Consider the following 21,254-nt stretch of genomic DNA (forward strand, 5'->3'; position numbering starts at 1 on the left):
CATTTACTTAAATTATGTTAGATCCATAATTTGTTAAGGGCTCTGGGCCTACTGCAAGTTTATACTTTATGCTATGATATATTTCACTTATTTGCATAGTAAATTAAATATTTTTCAGTGGACTAATCTTTCTTATCACTAGAAAACAATGTTTCAGTGTATGTAAGTGGGAAAATTTTAGAGGTTATCTTATTAATTTGAATAAAATGAACACTACAAAAACTTAATTACATGTTTTCTTGAGATGTTCAGTAATTTGTCAGCTGACCAGTCTTTCCTATGCAACTTTTAATAAGTTTTTAAGTGTTTATTTACTTGCATGCAAAAATACTAGCAACTGCTTGATTTCAGTGCATTGTGTAAACACTTGTGTTATTATTCCTTTTAAAGTTATGTAAAGAAAAGACATTAATCACTTATATCTACAGGAGTTTTATTCAAATATATGATATCAACACATAAATACATGATTATGGCACAATGATCTCTCTATGCTGTACAAAAATATTCACATGTACAGAGTTTCCATAAGATTGAAATAATATTTTTGTTACATTTTAGTGAATATTGCATAGCTGCGTTTAGTTTTATTACATATCTTGAAAGTATAAAAAAGGATATTAAACATCTCTTTTTTTTTTCAACTTCTTAGTAAAAAAAAAAACTTAAATCATATGACATCAATGTTTTCTTATGGAAACATTACAAATAAAATCTAAAATCTGTATCTATCAGTTGTTACTAATTTTCTTTAAACAGTTAAATTAAAATATTAATAATACAGAATATATCTCTAGCTGACTGACTGCTTTTAAGCCCCCTTTGGTTATATAAAAAAGTCTATATATAGCAATATTTGATTTCTAACCATTATTAGTAACAACTGACAGGCTTAGTATAAATTGTAATATGTTCATGTATATATATACAGTATTCATTTGTATATATATATATTCTCTTTGAGAATGAACCATAAATGTTACTCATTTTTTATTTACTAAAAATACTTATTAATCTTCACTTGAAATTTTGTTCAAAAACTAATTTCATGTTTCATTACTGCAAAAGATATGCTTAAATGGCAAAAGTATTGCCTTTTGGAATAACAGTATCACATTAGCAGGATATTGATCTAAATGTAATGAGAATTTTCTAAAATGGATAATTTAACCAGACATTCTCAATCTTTTCCCCCCCTCTCCTATCCCAAACCTGAAAAATGCATACACATTTATTTCAATTTAGATTACCTTTTTAAAATGTTTTTATAAATTAAACAACAAAAAGGTATAGAAAAGATTGATAAATATCAAAACTGAAATATAAGTAGTTTTTTTTTAATATATTCATTAATTATAACTAAATAGTTATAGGTAAATAAAAAGCTCACTACATCCCCTCTCCTGAAATTATGAAATGAGGGTGAGAAGCTCCCGTTTGAGAGCTCCTGCTTTCACTGCTGTTGGTTCAATGAAATTGACAAATTAGTTTTCTTCACATGACAAATACTCCACTGCTTTACATTTGGTCATATTATAAAACTGGTAATAGAGAATTAAGTTTATTGCTAGATGTTTTGTTACTGGTGAACATCACAATTAAAAATGACTTCATATTATAAAGTCAAATGTTATGTCATATAATAATATATCATGTGCATAGGAAACTTTTTATCACATTTACATTGCATAAATTTAACAGTCCCAGTTTCTCAAAAATGCTGATAATTTTTATTTGTGCTGACTAATGCTTTACACAAATGGGAGAACTTCTTGAAAGAATACAATAGGGATGCCCAGTTCTTCAAGTTACATTATGAATAACTTTTCATCATTCCTTAAATTTAGTTCTAATTCAACTTTTGATTAGAATACTAAATATTACAACTAGACAAGAATAATTTCTTCTGTATTTATATGAGCATACTGTCAAAATTTTAACATACCTTAACCATACAGTCAAGATTTACTTAAATATGAAACATAAAATCATTATCAACTGTGAATTTTCAAGTCACTTTTGGAATTTCTTCATAAACTACTATGCCAAAATTTTACCTGAAATACTAATGGAATGACTTACTGCAAAATAAATGATACTAAGATGCAACATTACATTTTCAAATGATTGCATAGACTTTTTTATTACACTGGGCAGCATAAATTAGTTGAATACCCCTCACAGAATTTTCTTTATTATGAAGGATGAGTTTGTCTTGGTTAATTAATATATTAATAGCATGAAATTAATGTTGCTTACATAAAGCATGCTTAATACATTTCAGGAAAACAGCAGCCACATGGATTAGTTTTTAAGATGGTTCTCTTCTAATGTACAAGTGAACTTCTTTGTTAAATATTTTTGAGTTCATTTACATATATATACATATAATATTTAATTAAGAAAACATTTCTCTGAATAAACATTATTGACAAATAAAGAAAGTTGCAAAATTGGTCCTCAGAGTAAGTGCTATTGCAATACATATCAAAAGAGAAGGAAATATATTTTTCATTAGAAAAATCAAAATACTGATAAAAAAATTAATTTAAGCATTTTAAATAAATTACTATGTGGAAGAACTCCAGTTTCGACCATTTATTAGATATGTCAAGAACTTATTTAGTTATAAGGTTCAGAATATTGATTTCATGTAGAAGCGATCATTAATCCATATTACAGTACAATGTGCATGACTTAAGACAATTAAGTATTTACAGTCCAACAGATAAATTCAGAGAGCGAAAAATAGACTTTCCCGTCGTTGGCTGTGCTGCTGACAGTCACTGTTCAACGGCTCAGAAAAGTTTTTCGTATAGTGTCGCCATCTATTGTTACACTTGAGCAACAACTTCAACATGGTTGTTCGATGTGGCGACAGAGGGCGTTGATCGAACTGTGTTTTGCGTCGCAGCCGAGGAGACGACCGTTAAGGAAGAAATGACATCACTGGGAAGGTGATGTGAGCTTGATGTAGAAGGATTATTGATCAATTCCACATCCTCCGGCCCTACTGGACTGGGTTGACCCGCAGAGCTTGGTCTGGAACGGTAACTAGGAGGTCTGCTGTAATCCGAGATCCCAATGTTCACTGGGAATCTAAAAATAAAAGAAAAGTGCATTTTAAAATAATATCGCTAGAAAGGGAGGGGGAAATCTGATTATGTTACAACTGCACATCGATTACTAAACAACGACTGAGTGCAAAGTTAATTTCCAGGATTTTATTCAAAACTAAAAAACTGGTCTAAATCCGACCAGACACTTCTGCATTCGATTCATACTTTGCACGTGTTGCTAAAGTACGCCAATAAATATACCCAATAAATCAAAAAATTCTTCAAACTTCATATTTCTTCAAAGTACTTAACATTTCAGCACAAAAATATAGTAACGAAATAGTGATTGTCTTAATCCTACTCTTTCGAAGTCATATACGAAATTTTGTTTTAAATTAGCGAATTGAAACATATGACAAAGGTATACATATAAGAAAAATTAAAATAATAATAACATATATATATATATATTACATATATGAAAGAAAATATATGCACATTTTTTCCCTTTCAGAGAAGGGACATACAGACTTTCTTTTTTTAAAATAAGGTATGGTTACAAATAAAACAAATTCTAACTTTTGTTTAAATATATATATATATATAGTTCTTATCTTTACACTGCATAATGAAGAAGTAAGATCGATGCTATATACCCGGTAAGATGCAATACGACAGGAGTGGCTAAATATCGTGTTTATACAAATGAATTCTCAAAATATTTGCTTCTAGTTACAAATCGTTTTAGAAACGTAATGCCTGAACAATTAACTATAAAAATTGATCATAATATACAAGTGACTTTCATTGTTAAATGTTTTTGTGTTCATATACTCACAGAAACATTGTATTTCCCTATGCAATTTTCATAAATAAACCTTCTTGTGTGTAAACATAATTATCTATAAATATATAATATTGTTTTTGCTATTAATTTTTGGAATCTAAGACTTTTAAAAGCAAACAAAATTATCCCGAGAAAACAATTCAGATTGCTGTAAATTTTGAATAAAATTTTGTCGATTTCCACAGCGATCAGACGTAGGTTCTTTTCTTAATGAATTAAAAAAAATGAGATTAAATTTCTGGTCGCCTTCCATATCTATGCCAGTCTAAGGTTGCTTTGCTGCTTAATTTTTAAATTTCACATTGGCATGTTACTCTTTCATTTAAACAAGAATAAAATTTTCTTTAATAACTTCATAAATATATTCTAACGACTTTTTTTTTGGGGGGGGAGAAATAATTTTGTAGGAAAGTTCATGCTAAGAAAAATAATATAAAAATGGGCAAATACGTTTAAAAATGCTTTACTGTTCTTCAAAGAAAAGAATCTATTTGCAACGACAGGAAGAACTGCTCTTCAAAACTTCGTATTTTTTTTTTTTCACTTTTTTTCATATATAATTGTTCCTTTTACAGAGTGTTTTCGAATATTGCTTAGCTTAAAACGCACATTTATTTGAAGTTTACATTCATTAAACATCTGAAACGCCAAATATGAAATTTTGACACATTTAAACTTATATCGCAGCATTAAATGACCTTAACATATTCCTTCATGTAAACATTATCTCATAAAATAACATTTTTTGAATCATTTCTCCTGAAAAATAAATTCGTAAATAAGACACTGGATTGTTAAATTTAGTTCAAGGGTATGTAAAAAAGGCTGTTTTGAAAATTTTCTGTTGATGGGAGTGTTATTTTGTTTAAAAGAAAATTTCTATTTTGTAACAGCATAAAATTATTAAAATAAAAATTCACTGTCAGAAATAAATCAGAAAACGAAGCACTGTTACGCTTATTTTTACGCAAATTAAATAAAAATTTCATATTGTAAATTAACATCCATTAAAAATGACAAACTTCAGTGACAAACAAAATTTAAAAACTGCGCAGAATTTTACTCTGCTGAACAACTTCATAAAAAAAAAAAAAAAAAAAAAAAAAAAAAGGAATAACTGAAAGGTTTTAGATCTTAAATTATGTCCAAAGAGGCGTTTTTTTAACATTTTGTCTGTTGTCTTTATTTATTAAATACAACTTTATCAAAAAATCAGTAAAAATGTATTATATATATATAAAAAATGACAATGAAATATGCCAATCTCTTAAAGCAGTGACATAAGAAATACGATGAAAAATTGTTGCCAAACCCATATTTCTAAAAAGAATGAAACGATTCAAAATGATGCGATTTCATCAAAAATCTATCAACAACAATAAGGAAGGAAAATTGTTGCCAAAATCACATTTTTAAGGAAGCTTCATTCAAAAAATTTTTAAAAAATACAAAATATTATCATTTTTCCAAAATTCTTTTTGTAAAAGAAGTCGCAAGGATGAAAGTTTAACGTGTCCAAAAATCAAAGAAAAATAAACTGTTCATTTTTAAAAATAAACTTTAAAAAAAAAAAAAAAAAAAAAAAAAAAAAAAAATCCTGTTGAAAAGGTGTTAAGCTCACTTTGTTAAATAAATTCGTATTTAATCGATTTATTGAAACACGAAATTTATTTTAAGTTCGTAAAATAGCTAAGTGCCTACGTTTCCTGACGATGTGAAAATGGAGTGTGTAGAGTAAAATCTCACTTTGTTATAGCCCATTATGTCTCAAAATGACACGATTTTGTCACAAAACATAAAATAAAAAATTCGAATTCGAATTTCGAAAAAATCGCTCGCTTCGAGGTGCACTGGCTCTTATCTAGATGCACCTATGTACCAAATTTCGTAGCCGTGGGCCTATTAGCTTACGCGCAGCGCGAACGAAAGACCCACACACAGACAGACTCTTTTTATCATTATATGTAGAGATGAATACATATCTTCATGTGCATTAATATATTTTAAAGTCTCAATAAAAGGTTGTTAGTTAAAATACAAATCTCATGTTCTAGCGTTCAAATTAATCACACTGCTTAATGTTGGAGGGGAAGGAATGAGTTTAATAGTGTTCATCTGACGTATTTAGAATTAAATACAATAGAACTTAATCTATTGTTTCGCAATAATCCTTTTCCCCACGGCAAATTTTGAAACCCTGGCTGATTTTTGTGGTACCCAAAAATTTAAGGCTTTTTTTCGCTTTCATTTTTTTATTTTATGTCATTTTTACAATTTGCGGTGCCACTGAAAGTTAGTACTATTCCCCCTCTATTCTGCTATACTTCAAGAATTAAACATCCATACTTATCATAAAACCAGACTTTTTTACCGCTATTTTTAACAGATTCAAGATTTTTAGTTTTTCGTTAATGGGCAAAACATATCACGATTTCTCTTAAGCTTACACTCACTGGTAACATCACGACGGGTGCAGAAAGGAATGAAACGAGATGTGTCTAAATGCACGAAAGGGGCAGTCAGAAACTTTGATCGCTCATAATGACCATTGTAGTCCTCTGTTGATATTTTTAAAGCCATCAGAGATATGAGAACTCAGTAAAGTATGATTCTGAGGAGCGATCTGTATTGAGAATGTGTAATATCTTAATATTTGCCACTCCGAAATTTATCACTTTCATCTCCCTCCCATTTAACTGCATCCGTTCAGAAAGATACGCACGTGGTGGAGGAAGGCAAGAAATCCGGTTCACATCAGCATGATGCACGTTCTCATTCTCATGATTACCCTGGGAATTTAGAATATATTCGCTTGTTTAAGTGGCTGTATTTTACAGTTTCAAAATATAACAAAATTTGTAGAGACATTAGGATTTTTGATACTGAGAGACGTGAAAAATGAGCAATGCCCTCGCCGGGACTCGAACAACGGGACGGGCCTCTCGAATACGCGCGAAGTGTGCTGACCTGTACACCACGAAGGCGTGCTAAGAAGACGGGAGAAATACATTATAATTTTACTTCATTATTACTCTATTAACAAAAGGCTCGTTGCTACAACGAATTCGCCAAACTCTAGTTGAAACAGTGCTGTATTAAGGCTAACAAGAACCTATAAAAGCTCTGATTTTAGCAAATGCCTCTCGATATCGATGTTTGATTGTTCATACAGCGTAAGATATATGCAAACCAAACCTTCTCAAAAGTTCTTTTACGTATGTTCCTTTATAACACGTCCCACCAGCGGCCGAACTGTAAAATCGCTGAACACTGGTAGTTCAGACCTGGATTCGAATCCAGGTGAACGGGCTAGCTGCATGGGCGTTTTCATGGTTTTTCCCATGTGTAACGTGTTTACGATCTAGTTCCCTAGTAAAGTCCTCCAAGAAGGCATCCCCTTAGCCCTAGAGTGCTCCGCCATAATAAACTAAACCATGTTTGCCCGTAATGTACCATGAAACCATGTACCTCGCTTTCTAATACTATATTTTAAAGATATCTGTAAATAATGCTCAATAATGGATTCACCATGTTATTTCAAACATAATTTATTGATTACAAAATTGTTATTTTCCCTTCCTTCCACGGAAACAGAGAAAACACAAACATTTAGATTTGATATAACGCGATTAATACAAAACAATGAAGACTTATTCAAACCATGCAAATATATTCGTTTAATGCTCATTCCTCATTAAAGCTATTCATGAAATTCAGTTAACTTCAAAATCACGAAAAAATCGGCCTTTACAAGTGCGGTAAATAGGGACATTTTCTAAAACAAACATTTGAATATCTTTAAAGGTAATTTTATAACATGATCACTTTCAAAATGATTTCTATGAAAAAATTCGAATGCATACGATGCTCCGAAATGACATGATGCTCCTAATTTTCATCTTAATTATATTTTCTATAAGTAAACGTGCTTCTAGTTTTAACATTTTTTATAGGTATTGTCTGCTTACTATTTCGTACTTAGTAATTTAGTTAATGAATGTGAAACTATCTTCCTACGATTTAATTCCTTATAAAAACATGAGTCCAAAACTGTATGCTATGGCGTTACAGACATTCCCATATGTTGAAAATTGCGTTCACTCAGGGCACATATTTAAAATGAAAAAGAATTTAGCACTGTAAAGTTATATTAAACAATTAGAAAGCTGACAATATTCAAATCAGTACAAGATACATTAGAATTACTTTTGTGTTCCCCCAAAATCAAAACGGCACTTTATTTCTTCTCTCAGCGTGTTACCTGTATATGAATAATAATTTCATTAGTGTGCATTATAAAACGAAGAATTTAATTTCCTACCTAGGATACACAGTCGCTGGTCCTCTATACATGGGAGGAGGAGGTGGTGGTTGAGGAGGCGGTGGATGCGTAGCAGGAGGTGTCTGTCTGTCCATTAACAAAAGACGCAGTCGGTACTCTTGCATCGAAGCCTGGTATGAAGGAGGTGGTGGTCGAAGCGTTATATCCGGATAAAGCATTGCTGTTAAAAAAATATATACTAAAGTTAAGCATCTAATGTTCCACAGTGTCTGACACAATTTAAAAATTATCAGGGAATAGCATTTAATTATTGCAATAATTAAAAAATACAAAAACATTATTTTGTAATAAAATCGTCATTAGTTTCAGACGCAGCTTTAATTTCATCACAAATGTTACTAGTTAACTAGCCTGTTTATGAAACTGAGTATAAAAACGATAATTAAGCGATGATTGCGAAAAGAACAGTCGTCTCTCGTAAGTTTTCAAATGGCATTTGATTGAGCTATTTGAATGCCACTAGCTTGTATCACTAGATTTATAATAAAATATTCTAAAATTAGCAACCTCTTCCAACTTAGGAATTAATCACAATAATGAGTAACCCTTTAATAGTATAAAGGACGCTTCTTCTTGTATTTCCTCATAATGAATAGCATGATTTTGATTTTAAAAAATTTATTTAACTTAATAATTTTATGAAATCATTGGGTTATATCGATGCTGGAAACTGAAAAATGTGTAATGCCTTCGCCGGAATCCGAACTCTGAATATCCCAAATATGCATCAAGCGCACTTCTAGTTACACCAAGAAGGCAGGCGGAAAGGAGGGAGAAAATGCAATTTTTAAACTGTTTTATTTATAGAGGTAAACATATGTAGTAAAACGAAGTGCAGTTTTTCTTGCGCTCTGTTTGCAAAGCTCTTACAGAAGCAGTTTGTTAAAACTCTACACGGAACATGGAATGAAAGTAAATCTTAAGACAACTCTTATGACGTTAGAAAGCTTTGAAAATCCGATCTCTGAGAAACAATTATATTTCTAAGACAGCCTTTTAAAGTTCACCTTTCCTGTGATGATGACCTGAGATCCATTCCATTCTTAAGACAAAGCTAGAATAAATACAGAACCTTTTTACAGAACGAAATTTCGAACAACCATTTAATATTTTCCGATACATCTTATTCAGAAATAATAACAAATGATAAAATTGTTGTATATCATTTGAAATATGTTAATAAACTCGGAAAACAAAGCGAAAATGAATAAAGTTCGTTAGGCGCAAAATCAATCTAAAACTAAATGAGCACAAGACATAAAATTATACTCAATGGAAAAGCAGAGCAAATCAGATATGGATTTTATTCAGTGATGAATGAAGAAAGGCAGTTCTTTATTATATCCGCTTATTCTTTACGATAAGAAAGGTCCTAAAAGAGAAAAATCTGCCATTTTCAAATAGCTCTTTATTTTTAAATAAAAGCTCACGTCTAATTAAAAATCGATATATTTATCCAGAAAAATACGTTAATTTATGTGATCCACGTGGCTTAATGGACAAGGCGTCTAACTTCGAATCAGAAGACTGTAGGTTCGAGTCCTGTGGCTCATTATGAATTTAAATTAAAGCGAAAAATATGAAAAGCATTTATTGCATTATCTAACATGACATCAACGTCTCTTCAAATTTTGATTCATAGCATACCTTTATAAGGTATTTTCTCCCTCCTTCCGCATGCCTTCGTGGTGTAACTGGAAGCAAATTCGACGCATATTCGGGAGGTCCGGCGCTCGAATCCCGACGAAGGCATTTCACGTTTTCTGCATAAAAAAAAAAAAAAAAAACTAACGGCTCTACAAGTGGCGCCCGAAATAAAAGGTGGCGGACGGTAATTCGTCATCACCAGTATTTGACAATTGGGTCCCACTATCTCCAGTCACCCTTTATGACTGAAGATACATAATGTATTTTCTCCCTTTTCCACCTGCCTTTAGAACACATTCGACGAGTATTCCGGAGGTCCGGCGATCCAATTCCGATGACGGTATTGTACATTTTTCACGTTCCAGCATAAAAACCTAATGACTGTACACAAGTTCGTTTCACGACAAGATAGTGATTATTGAGCAGTTCACACCAAGACAAATGAAGTGTTAACTCCTATAGTAAGTAACTAAAAGGCAATAATAACTAGGCTTATTCATTTCATTCATCAATAGTTAGTTTTTGGTTAAATTTCATCTTAAACAGAACTCAGAAGTAAACTTAAATTTAGATACATAGCGAACACACAAGACTGTTAATAACACAAACATAATATAAAATAAATAATAACCAACATAGGCAAAAATATAAATAATAGAAAACTAAAGTCAATTCCTAACCACAACTTATATAAAACTATACAAACTAGAATTTACTTCAGATTCTGCAAAAGCTGCAAGTCTTATCAATTAATTTCCTTCTACAGAACGATCCACTTCTTTACAGAGACATCTATTAGTTATTACCACCTTAGCTCAGCTTTACAGAGACATCTATTATTTATTACCAGCTTAGCTTAGAATAAAGTAATAAAACTCGTAAACCGTTATTTTGTATCTACAATTACATTTCACTTACAAATCCCAATTTAAAGCGATGTTTAGATCAAAAGGCCACAAACAAATTCTCAGAAATGTTAAGCAAACAAATTATTAGCTGATAGCATTTTTAAATCAGCATTTAACAATAACATGATTCATGATTTTTGTTTCCTCTTACATTAACTGGCATCTTCCGGATAGAATGAGAAATTTTTGATAACCGAAGACAGAAAAAAGCGACTAAAAATTGTTAATCAGTGAATATAAATCTTCTTAAAACCTTGAAGATTAATTTGCAATAGAGTTGCTGATTTACCGAAAACCATCAAAAAGAAATTTGGCAAAATAATAAAATGAAGAGCTTATTTGAGCGCTGCAATGCGCTTTTAGCAAATTCAAGATAAGAAATGAGGTTGTAGTGAAATATTACCTAATATACTAACTGCTTTAAAACAGGCATTTTGGAATTCATTTCCAAGATAAGATTCTGATTAAAATTGCATTTTTGGTCCGCTGTGGTGAAAAGCACTTCCCCCCTCCTTCCTTTCCGTAATGACTCAAGCAATCAAGCATTTTCTGCTCAGCATTTAAGAGCGAACCTAATAATAAGATACTAATTCATCACCTTCCACAAGAATTCCAATTTGCGCCATCATTAGCACAGTTTAATACTTTTAAAATATCAGAATTAATTAAAAAAGCAATTAACTTCAACTCTGGTGGAAATACGTGCAAGCTCACTTCATTCCAATTATTCGTGAAGTGCTTTTTGTGATATGGCTTTGCATTTTAGGCAGATTAATTTTTCCTTTGTATTCTATCAGATTTTGCACTTTTGTTAAGGCATCAAATCTAAAGCCGACTTTTTAAAATAATAACATCGAACATATATGTATTTTTTACCTTATCTATTATCGTTATTCAACATGCATACGATGTATTTGTAGAACGACGTTATATTAATTTTCTCAGAGCTATCTGTGCAGTTAAGGGAATGACGTTATATTAATTTTCTCAGAGCTATCTGAGCAATTAACGGAGAAGCGTGATACAGTTTTCAAATGGTTATGTACATCATACAGCAGTGGGGAAGAGAATACATAGCAAAGCAATGAGCTTGATTCTTCTAGCTCCACCGCATTGCTATGAAAACGATTCTTCATGTGCATGAGACGGAAGGAAACACACTTACCACTAAAAGGATGCGGCCTTCCGTAATGAGGCACCCTGGGAACAAACCTCCTATGGGGTTCATGTCTCGCCCTCCTCAGACCGAACATAGCTCTGCAAGAGGGAGACTCTCTAGATGTGAGACGCCATGCCACGCCACTCATCGATACTAGTACGATGCCTAGACCTGAAAAGCAAATTAACATGATTGATTTCATTTATGGGTATATTATTATTTATTATACACAGTTTCATTATATGCATTAGCTCAACTTCAGTGAAGGAGGAAACTCAATTTTCGTACAATAGAAGTGTAACATTCTCGTCAATAATTCAGATTACTAGATATCTTTTTTTTTCCCCGATATGAAATTTCAACTGGTTACATATTAAACAGATAACCTGAAATACATCAGAAAGTTGACGTATTTTCTCCCTCCTTATTACGTGCTTTCGTGGTGTTTGGAAAGCACGTCCGGCTATCATCGTAACATCCGAAGTTCGAATCCCGAGGAGGTCATTGCGGATTTATCACGTTTTCTGTCTCAGAATTCTAGATAATTTTACAAGTGGCGCCCGAACTAAAAAAAATGTATGGACGATAATTTGTTACCACCAGGTTTTTGCGATTGGGTTCCCACTTCCCCAATACCCCTTTAAGTGGGGAAGAGTGTAAAATATTTTCTCCCTCTTTACCGCGTGCCTTCATGGTGTAATTAGCATGCAAAGGTACGGTGTTCGAATCCCAGCGAGGAACATTTGTCACATCTCCCACTCCGACGTAAACCTAATGATTTTACACATTTAGTGAAAATAGTACCTACATGTGCTCAAGTTTTTACATGTTATCAATAGAAAGAAATAAAATTTTCGTTAGCTACCATAAATTCTGAAGATAATATATATTTATAGAATAGGTATGATATATATACAGAATAAGTATGAAGAAGTGTGTGTGTATGCAAAATAGGTATGAATAAGTGTGTGTGTGTGTATAGTATATACAAAATAGGTATGAATAGGTGTGTGTGTATATATGGTCGATAGGTACGATATAAAACAAAAAAGTGAAAACAACTCTGAATTTCTGTGCATAAATAATAGTTCATTCTTTAAATTACAAAATGAATTATGCTTTATATTCCAATTTTCTTTATCTCCATTCTCTTCCTATTACAGTTTAACAGAACAAAATCTGTTGGTAATCCCCATTTGACAATCGTCACAAATGTGTCATTGCTGCATGAAATAGAACCCACCCAAAGCATTCGACGCAATTTTCAACATTGCATTATCTGGCGAACAACAGACGAATTTTAAACAATGGATAGAAAGTGAGATGTGGGGATTTCGTATGAGCTCTTTTGTTTGTGGCGAGGGGGATTACAACGCCCTCGCGAATCAAATATAGACACAAAAGACCACAACATGTGTTGCGCAACCTTCACGGCAACCGTAACGGATCGATGGTGGTGAGAAGAGAAATGATTATACAACTTCAGCTCAAAAAGAAAACCACCAGTCACGTAATTTGAACGGTCTGGTACAGGATTCAAAAGGGTTGGATCTGCTTTTGTTTAGTAATCCAATGTTTCTTCCCACGATCGACGCATAATCGGGATTGAAGCATCGAGAATAACTATTCAAGAAATAAATTAGTTGCTGAATTTCCGGAAATATCTCTTACGACTATTCTACAAATTTGCTCATTCCAAATATTAATCAGCTATTCTTTCTTTGTTGCTTTCCTGTTTGTTTGCTTCTCTTTTAGTATTTCAGGAATGATATTCCGTATATTTCTGAGCTCATGTATTCTCATATGAAAAACTTTCAAAATGTCTTCACTCAATTTACATTTGTGCACAACGGACCCCCTTTTTTGTCTGTTTATGTTTTTATTACAACTTTAAACAATTTATTTTTATCATTTCAGTCGTGTGATCGAATTAAACTCTTTGCATAAAATACAAAAAAGCAATAAAATCAAGATACATCATACAGTTTGATATCATCAGAAGACAAAGAACATTAAATTATATGAAAAAACAAAACCATTTTTAACGATGCAGCAAATTTTAATATATGTTACATACATTACATATCATGAAAATATCCAAAAGGAACCAGGGAGTATACTGAAGACTACAATACTCTAAGAAGATCAATTTCATATAGAACATACCAGTTATATTTCTGCTTACTAGAAATTTAATTGAGGGATGTCATCTTCGAAGTAAACTTATATCCTAAGCAAGATTGGGAAACTTGTGATGAGAAAGGTTATAATTAATTCGTCCTTATATTGTAAAGAAATTCGCAGTTTTCAAGCTTTTTCACTTTTTCGATTGGACGATGCTGAATCATGTCAGTATAACTCAGTTTAATAAAGAATTCAAGCGTTTATTAAAATTCCGTTGTTCAGTTTATTAGAACCAGAGTTGTTAAAGAAATATACTTAAAGATTATACATATCTCTGTCCAAAAGGTTAGGCACAAAAATAAATAAATAAGTGAAAAAAATAAAATAAAATAAAGAAAGAAGAAAACAACCGAGCAGGATTTCAAACCTGCAATGTAAAGTAGGATATAATATTTAGGATAATACATTCCATCTCGCAATAAACTGTCATTAAAATTTAAAGAACATAATCACGAATATGCAGTTTCAAATTTCAAACCTTATGGATTTCATGAAATATGTATCGTCTCCATCTACCGTTAGACGTTCCGATTTGGTATCACAAACTCCAGCACGACTTTTGGTAAACAAGTACTTTAATATTGCCAGTAAACAACATCTACTCTAAGCAATAAATAAGCAAGTTTTAAATTACATAGCAAAAATCGGCAAAGAGATACGCGCACTTACTTCGAAATAACGCGCTATCAAGATTTTTACATCGTGATTTTCCAAAACGAAATACGGAAGTGAGGGTAAGTAGTTATAATTTCTTGTTATATATCTTGGAACATCAAGGATAACAGAGCTTCACGCAATGGCTGCAGATGTGAAACTTATTTGTAACAAACGTGCTTTCAATTCAGCCTTAGGTGAAGAATCTTTAACGAAACTCTCTACCATTGTCCATATTAATGGTAACGAAGGCAAAGTCGTGGAAAAAAGTGCCGTTTGTCGAAACTGCTTTATGCTATTACATCGCTTCACGTTTTCTTTCCTCGGCGAAGCAGTTCTTTGACAGCCTTGTATAATAAAATGTACTTTAAAATAGACAATGCACATTAAGTAGCAGCCCACGCTGTTTGCCGCAGCATATGAATTGTAGCTATCACTTTATTCCATCTAAGCTAATTCCAGAATTTTTATAGCCCATTCTTGAAATTACATATAGCTCCTTTTTCTCAGGGAGGAAGGAAGAGGTGAGTGAAAGCCCCTAACATATTCGAAGTCAGTCTATGTTTTGCAGTTTATTTAAATTTGTTTTCTTAATTCAGTTTATTGAACCATCAAGCAACGTGTAATAGTTCAGCACCGCTTATAATTCTATATCATTCTTTTCTATTTTTAATTCTATGTAAAATTTTTATATCTACTATGTGATGGCAGTTTCAGTCACAGAGATTTTCTAGGAAACGAGTTCATCGTTCAGGAAGGAACCAGTTCTCTCTGATGAATCGCATTCTAGAATCCTCTATGGTAGAAAAATCCTACAATGGACTAGGTTTATTAGCTTACGGTATAGCACTCTGGAGCAGAGTTCCTCAAACTTAGGTACTACATGCAACAATAATGGTACATTACATTATTTTTATGGTACATTATTTACGCAGAAGATTTTTATGAATGTTCAAGAGGAATGTAAAATCGTGCTAATTCCAACCGGAACATACTTTTATGATGGTACATATATTTTTTATTCTTATTTATAAGATACAAAATTTAAAATGTTTGAGAATTGCATTTGAGCTTTCTGCCGAAGACAAAGGAACTCGTGGAAGATTTTCTACGAAAAAATGGCTTTGTACGTCACACGTAAGACAAACACAAAAATTCTCAGGCTACCAGCTCGTTCAAAGGGATTTGAATCTAGGCTGAAGTATCAGTGGTCTTATCCGCTCGACTGCTAGTGGGCCTTTCCAGAGGAGCAAGTTCTGCCAGTTTTTTTTTTTTTTTTTTTTTTTTTTTTTTTGTAAAAAGTTAGAACTATTTTGTTATATTTTGACAAATATAGATTCTAAAAATACAGCATTTATTTGCTCATATGCTTGTAATGCTATGTACTTTCTTAACTTACACAACACTTTTAATCGAACAGACAGTCAGCTTAAAAATTAAAGCTTCTTTACTTGCGCTAAATGAAATCCTTATGCTTACAAAATTTGTTCAAGTGCACAGTGAAGTAATAAAAGATATTTTTACGGTGAAGTAAAGGAATAATTATCCATTTACGATACGGTAGTAATATAAGAAGCTGCCATGTTATACAACAGCAGTTTTGCATAGTCGCTAACATCTCGTTCACATTAAATTTTACTCAAGATACCATTAAAAAATTCCAATGAAGTGAAAATTAATGAAATAATTATTTTAGCAAGGACTAATTAGAAGTAAATCTTCTGATAACTACAGACAAGAAGTCTTTCCCCCACCCTCTTAGCCAATCGAACTCATTTCTCCTTCAAAGAACCAAACGACTGAAAGAAGTTTAAAATTCAATTCAATTTCTTCTAGTTTCTTATTGAAAGCTGGACAGAGATTTACTGCAGCTGTAAAATTTCTAACACAGTGAGCACGCGAAACTGATAAAGAGTAGAAAACTCCTCCGTTCTAGTGAAGTAAAAGATGAATACAGAAAGAAGGGGAGGGGTTGTTACAAGAAAGAGGGAAGAAGCGGAAAACAAAGAGCACTTTTATTTGCGAAAGAAAGGATTAATTGGACAAGAACAATGGGACAAGGCGGCAGTTGTTATACCCATTTTAAACGGAACAACTTCGAAGATTGCGCGTTACTCTTATCTTAAACATATATTGCACCGTACATTTTATAATGCTTCGGAAATAAGTTCATGTCACGGAACAGAGAACACACACTTTTTTTAAAAGACTTTATCTATACACTTTGTTCACTCTTTTTCAGTTTTAGAAGCATGGGTACTTTCTTTGCACTTGTAGTTCCCCCCCCATTACTATTTATTTTATTATTATTATTTTATTTTTAGACTACTCAGTGAAATCACAGCTGTGTCCACAGGCTGAATTTGAATCACATATCCTATTTTGTGTAAATACGAGAAAAGAAAGTAGGGGAAAATCCACATGTTATAAAAACGACATTCTGATAGCAATTTTGAGTAAATATACAAAGACTATCTTATTTTTTAATATTACGAATGTTGCTTCAGCCACCTTTGATTAGTACAGCGGTTAGCGATACTGGCTGCTGTATCGTTGGTCCTGGGTTCGAATTTCCTGCGTTCACAATGATATTGCAACTATGGGAGTGGCTTCCAAAGTGGACCAATGGGCTTCTATTGCAAAATTCACTCACATGAGCTTACGTGAAACGGTGAAACATGAATTCATTTTCTGCTAAAGTTCTTCTTAGTATCTACCATGCATTTATACTTTTTTAAAAAATTTAATTAATCATATACTTAATTCTAAAGTTCGGCCTCAATTCTAACATGCATTCAGATTTTTAAAAATTCAGTTAATCATGTACTGAAATTTTCACATATAAGCACTGAAACAGTTTTATTGTTGAATATAATCAACGGCAAAATTATGATGGAACAACAACTTACTATTTGCCCCAGTGTGGTTTGCCCAGTTCCGCTGCCCCAGTGTGGAAAGATCCCTTCCCTATATTTGTGATTATAATGTGTAGTTAGGAAATTTGTATCTTGGAAAAAGCTTGAATATATATATATTTTTTTTTTTTTTTTTTTTAAGTAAATAATGTCTGAAGGCACTTAAAATTGTATGTCCTCTCGAGAGGTTTGGTGATAAGAAAAATGGGGTAGGAGAACCTCGACCCTCGGCGTGTTCAACAAAAAAAAAAAAAAAAAAAAAAAAAAAACTGGAACAGAACTTCTTGTTCTTGCGGGTATAAAATCGGTCGCCCCTGACGACAATGTTCTCATTGATGAGATAGCTAAATGACAAACGTGATTTGGCCATTTCCGAAGAAATAAATTACAGGTGTCTGTGAATTTGCCAGCCGAGCTTCGATTAGCAGAAAATGAAAGAAACGGAAAATAATTCGATTCATCAAAGCGTCAAGTTAATCTCAGGCATTTTACACTTAAACAGCAGTTGCTCTTCTAGATAGATAGATATTCATATTTAAATATATCTACCAAATCCAAATCGAAATCATTGCATACACTAATGGAACACATTATTTAGATAAAAACTAAATATTGAAATGTAAAAACAATTAGGACTTTGAGTTACGCTGTTACATCAAGTGAAATGACAAAAGAAATTCTGGGGAGAATGAGGATAGCAGGAAATAATGATATAGGTGAAGAATCCAGACATCACAGATTCACTTGAAAATAATGGAAGTATTGAAATGCTTCCTTTGCATTTGAAAAATATTGTTCTCCGTGTCAAGAGTAGAGTAAAATGATGAATGCAAACAACGTAAGAAAAAGCAATACTTTAAAGACGATTTGGGTTCTTAAAAAAATATTTTCAACTATAACATAAAAATATCAAAAAGCCATTTTTCTTTGATGTCAAATTAAAATGACAATATTTTTAATGTTCTATTTGAAATTTTTTCTTTAAAGAAACCAAAGCGTTTTTAAGGTATTGCTTAAAAATGAACGCAATTTGGTTTCTTAAAAGAAAAATTTTCAAACAGAACATAAAAAATATCAAATATCAAACAGCCATTTTTTAAATATCAAGTTAAAATGACAATATTTTTAATATTTATTTTTGTATACTCAACAGCATTGAGTGCAACTGTTTGTGGGGATGACTAAATACCATGACCCAGTGACTGAGGATAATATCCACTAACTTACCCTCATCGAGAAAGAAAAGAAAATTCGTTTTATCAAATTTTCGTACAGCCTATTTTATTTACCTAAAAACAGAGAAGGTGACAGAAGAAAAATCCTTTAAATTTTGACAAGAATTTCTCATTCTTCGAGCTATTTTCAAGAAGAGATAATATTGTACTGTATACGTATAAATTGTATTAGCAATAGAATGTGGGGGTTACATGTTAAGTTTCTCTCCTGTGAACATGTGTTTGGAGGAAACGTAGACCAAGAGAGTCAACACTTGAAAAAAAAATTAGGCTCAAATATTAATTCCAGGAAGAGAGCAGCTCATTTTGCTGTTATAAATAAAGTATTGGCTTATTTTTTTAAGCAGATTTTCTTTTATCGCATTTTTTTAATCTTCTTTTATTTCATTATTTGTAGTTTTTTATTTTCTTTCATTTCATGTCGAAAATTTATAAATTCACTTAAGAGCCATTTTTATTTTACATTTTCCTGTCGATTTAGAAAGTCTAAAATTTACACTCAGTTTGCTGCTGTATCCCTGTTATTAACCAGACAGCTTATACCATTTCAAGTGCCATGTCAGCTTCCTTAGCTAAAGAACCCTCCTTCTCGTATTTTATTTCTTTTTTGTAATTTATAGATTTCACCTATACTGACTTGATCATACGCATAGTGATGAATATATCCTTCTAGTTTTATTAATTTAGTGTGCTGGGTTGCGCTTTGCATTCGGTTTGATTTTTAAAAAAAAATTACTAATCATACGTATGACATAATTTGGAAATTATCACGGCTAATAGACTCTGAAGCACAAAACAGTTGAAACTTGCAATCATAGCAGATTTTAATTATTTAATTTTACTTGAATTGACAATTGCGGCCACAAGTAACTTGACAAACTAACAGCGTTTATCACATATAAAATGTATAAATGGGCAGTGCACTGGCAGGTCTTACATTTGTATTCAAGTTATTCATGTGAAAAGGTCTCTGACGTGGCCGCATGAGGGGAATTAACAGATTCTGAATGCGGAATGGTAGTTGGAGCTAGACGCATGGGACGTTTCATTACGGAAATTGTTAAGGAATTCAATATTCCGAGACCCACTGTGTCAAGAGTGTGTCGAGAATACCTAATTTTGGGTATAATCTCCCATCATGAACAACGCAGTGGCGGACCGCCTGCACTTAATGACCGAGATTGACGACGTGTGCGTAGAACGTCAGTGTTAACAAAGAAGCAACACTGAATGAAATAACCGTAGAAATCAATGTGGAACATACGACGGACGTGTCTGGCAGGACAGTGCGGCGAAATTTGGCTTTAATGGGCTATGGCGGACGAAGCTCGAGTCTAAGTCTTTAAAGGCCTATGGCGGAGGAAACCTTTACTAAAAGAATGACATCGCCTGCAGCGCCTCTCGTGGGCTCGTGACCATATCTGTTGGACCCTAGACGACTAGAAAACCGTGGCATGGTCAGAGATATGGCGCAGACCCCACGATGCCATGGACCCAAGTTGTCAACAAGGCATCGTGCAAGCTGGTGGTGACTCCATAATGATTTGGGCTGTTGTTTCATGGCATGGCTTGTGTCCTCTGGTCCAAATGAGCCGATCATTGACTGGAAATGGTTATGTTCAGCTACCTGAAGACCACCTGCAGTCATATTCATGGACTTCATGTACCTAAACAACGATGAAATTTTTATGGATGACAATGCGCCATGTCACCGGTCCACAACTTTTCGCGATTGTCTGAAGAATATTCTATACAATTCCAACGAATGATTTGGCCAGGTACATCGCCTGACATGAATCCCATCGAACATTTATGGGACATAATCGAGAGGTCAATTCGTAGACAAAATCCAGCACCGGCAACACTTTCGTAATTATGGATGTCTATAGAGGCAATATGGTTTAATATTTCTGCAGGGGACTTCCAGCAACTTGTTGAGACCATGCCACGTCGAGTTGTTGCACTTCGCTAGGCAAAAGGAGGTCCGACACGGTATTAAGAGGTATCCCATGACTTTTGTCCCCTCGGTGTACAATGTAATGCTATCACCGTTCCAACCACGACAACGACTTAAGTGGTTTTCTCATCGTACTCTTTCTAAATATCACATACATACATACACACACACACACACATATATATATAATTCTGCCATGTCCGCTAGAAATTGATTTTTGAAAACTTTTCTCTTCTGCAATCTTTCTTCCGTTGCACTTCCATAAACTAACAATACTGAAAGACGCCTAGTGCTCCGCTGCAAAAACATGTAAACTCAACAACTTTTTAAGAGAAAAGTAATGCAAA

At 32.8% G+C, this 21,254-nt stretch overlaps 1 protein-coding gene across 1 annotated transcript in view; it reads right to left on the reverse strand.

The window, feature by feature from the left end:
• Positions 1 to 412: 412 nt before the first annotated feature.
• Positions 413 to 21,254, reverse strand: part of LOC118189456 (uncharacterized) — a 76,803-nt gene continuing 55,961 nt past the window's right edge. Inside the window, exons 2-4 of the mRNA XM_035360058.2 lie at positions 11,969 to 12,133; positions 8,228 to 8,408; positions 413 to 3,099 (exon numbers count right to left, since the gene is read on the reverse strand). Of these exons, the coding sequence (XP_035215949.2) occupies positions 2,835 to 3,099; positions 8,228 to 8,408; positions 11,969 to 12,133 (611 nt within the window). The 3' untranslated portion in view covers positions 413 to 2,834. The remainder of the gene's footprint in view (positions 3,100 to 8,227; positions 8,409 to 11,968; positions 12,134 to 21,254) is intronic.

Source organism: Stegodyphus dumicola, chromosome 5, assembly GCF_044657685.1.
Source record: "Stegodyphus dumicola isolate Sdum_Otavi_A_Nest chromosome 5, ASM4465768v1".
In the NCBI taxonomy this organism is placed as follows: Eukaryota; Metazoa; Arthropoda; class Arachnida; order Araneae; family Eresidae; genus Stegodyphus; species Stegodyphus dumicola.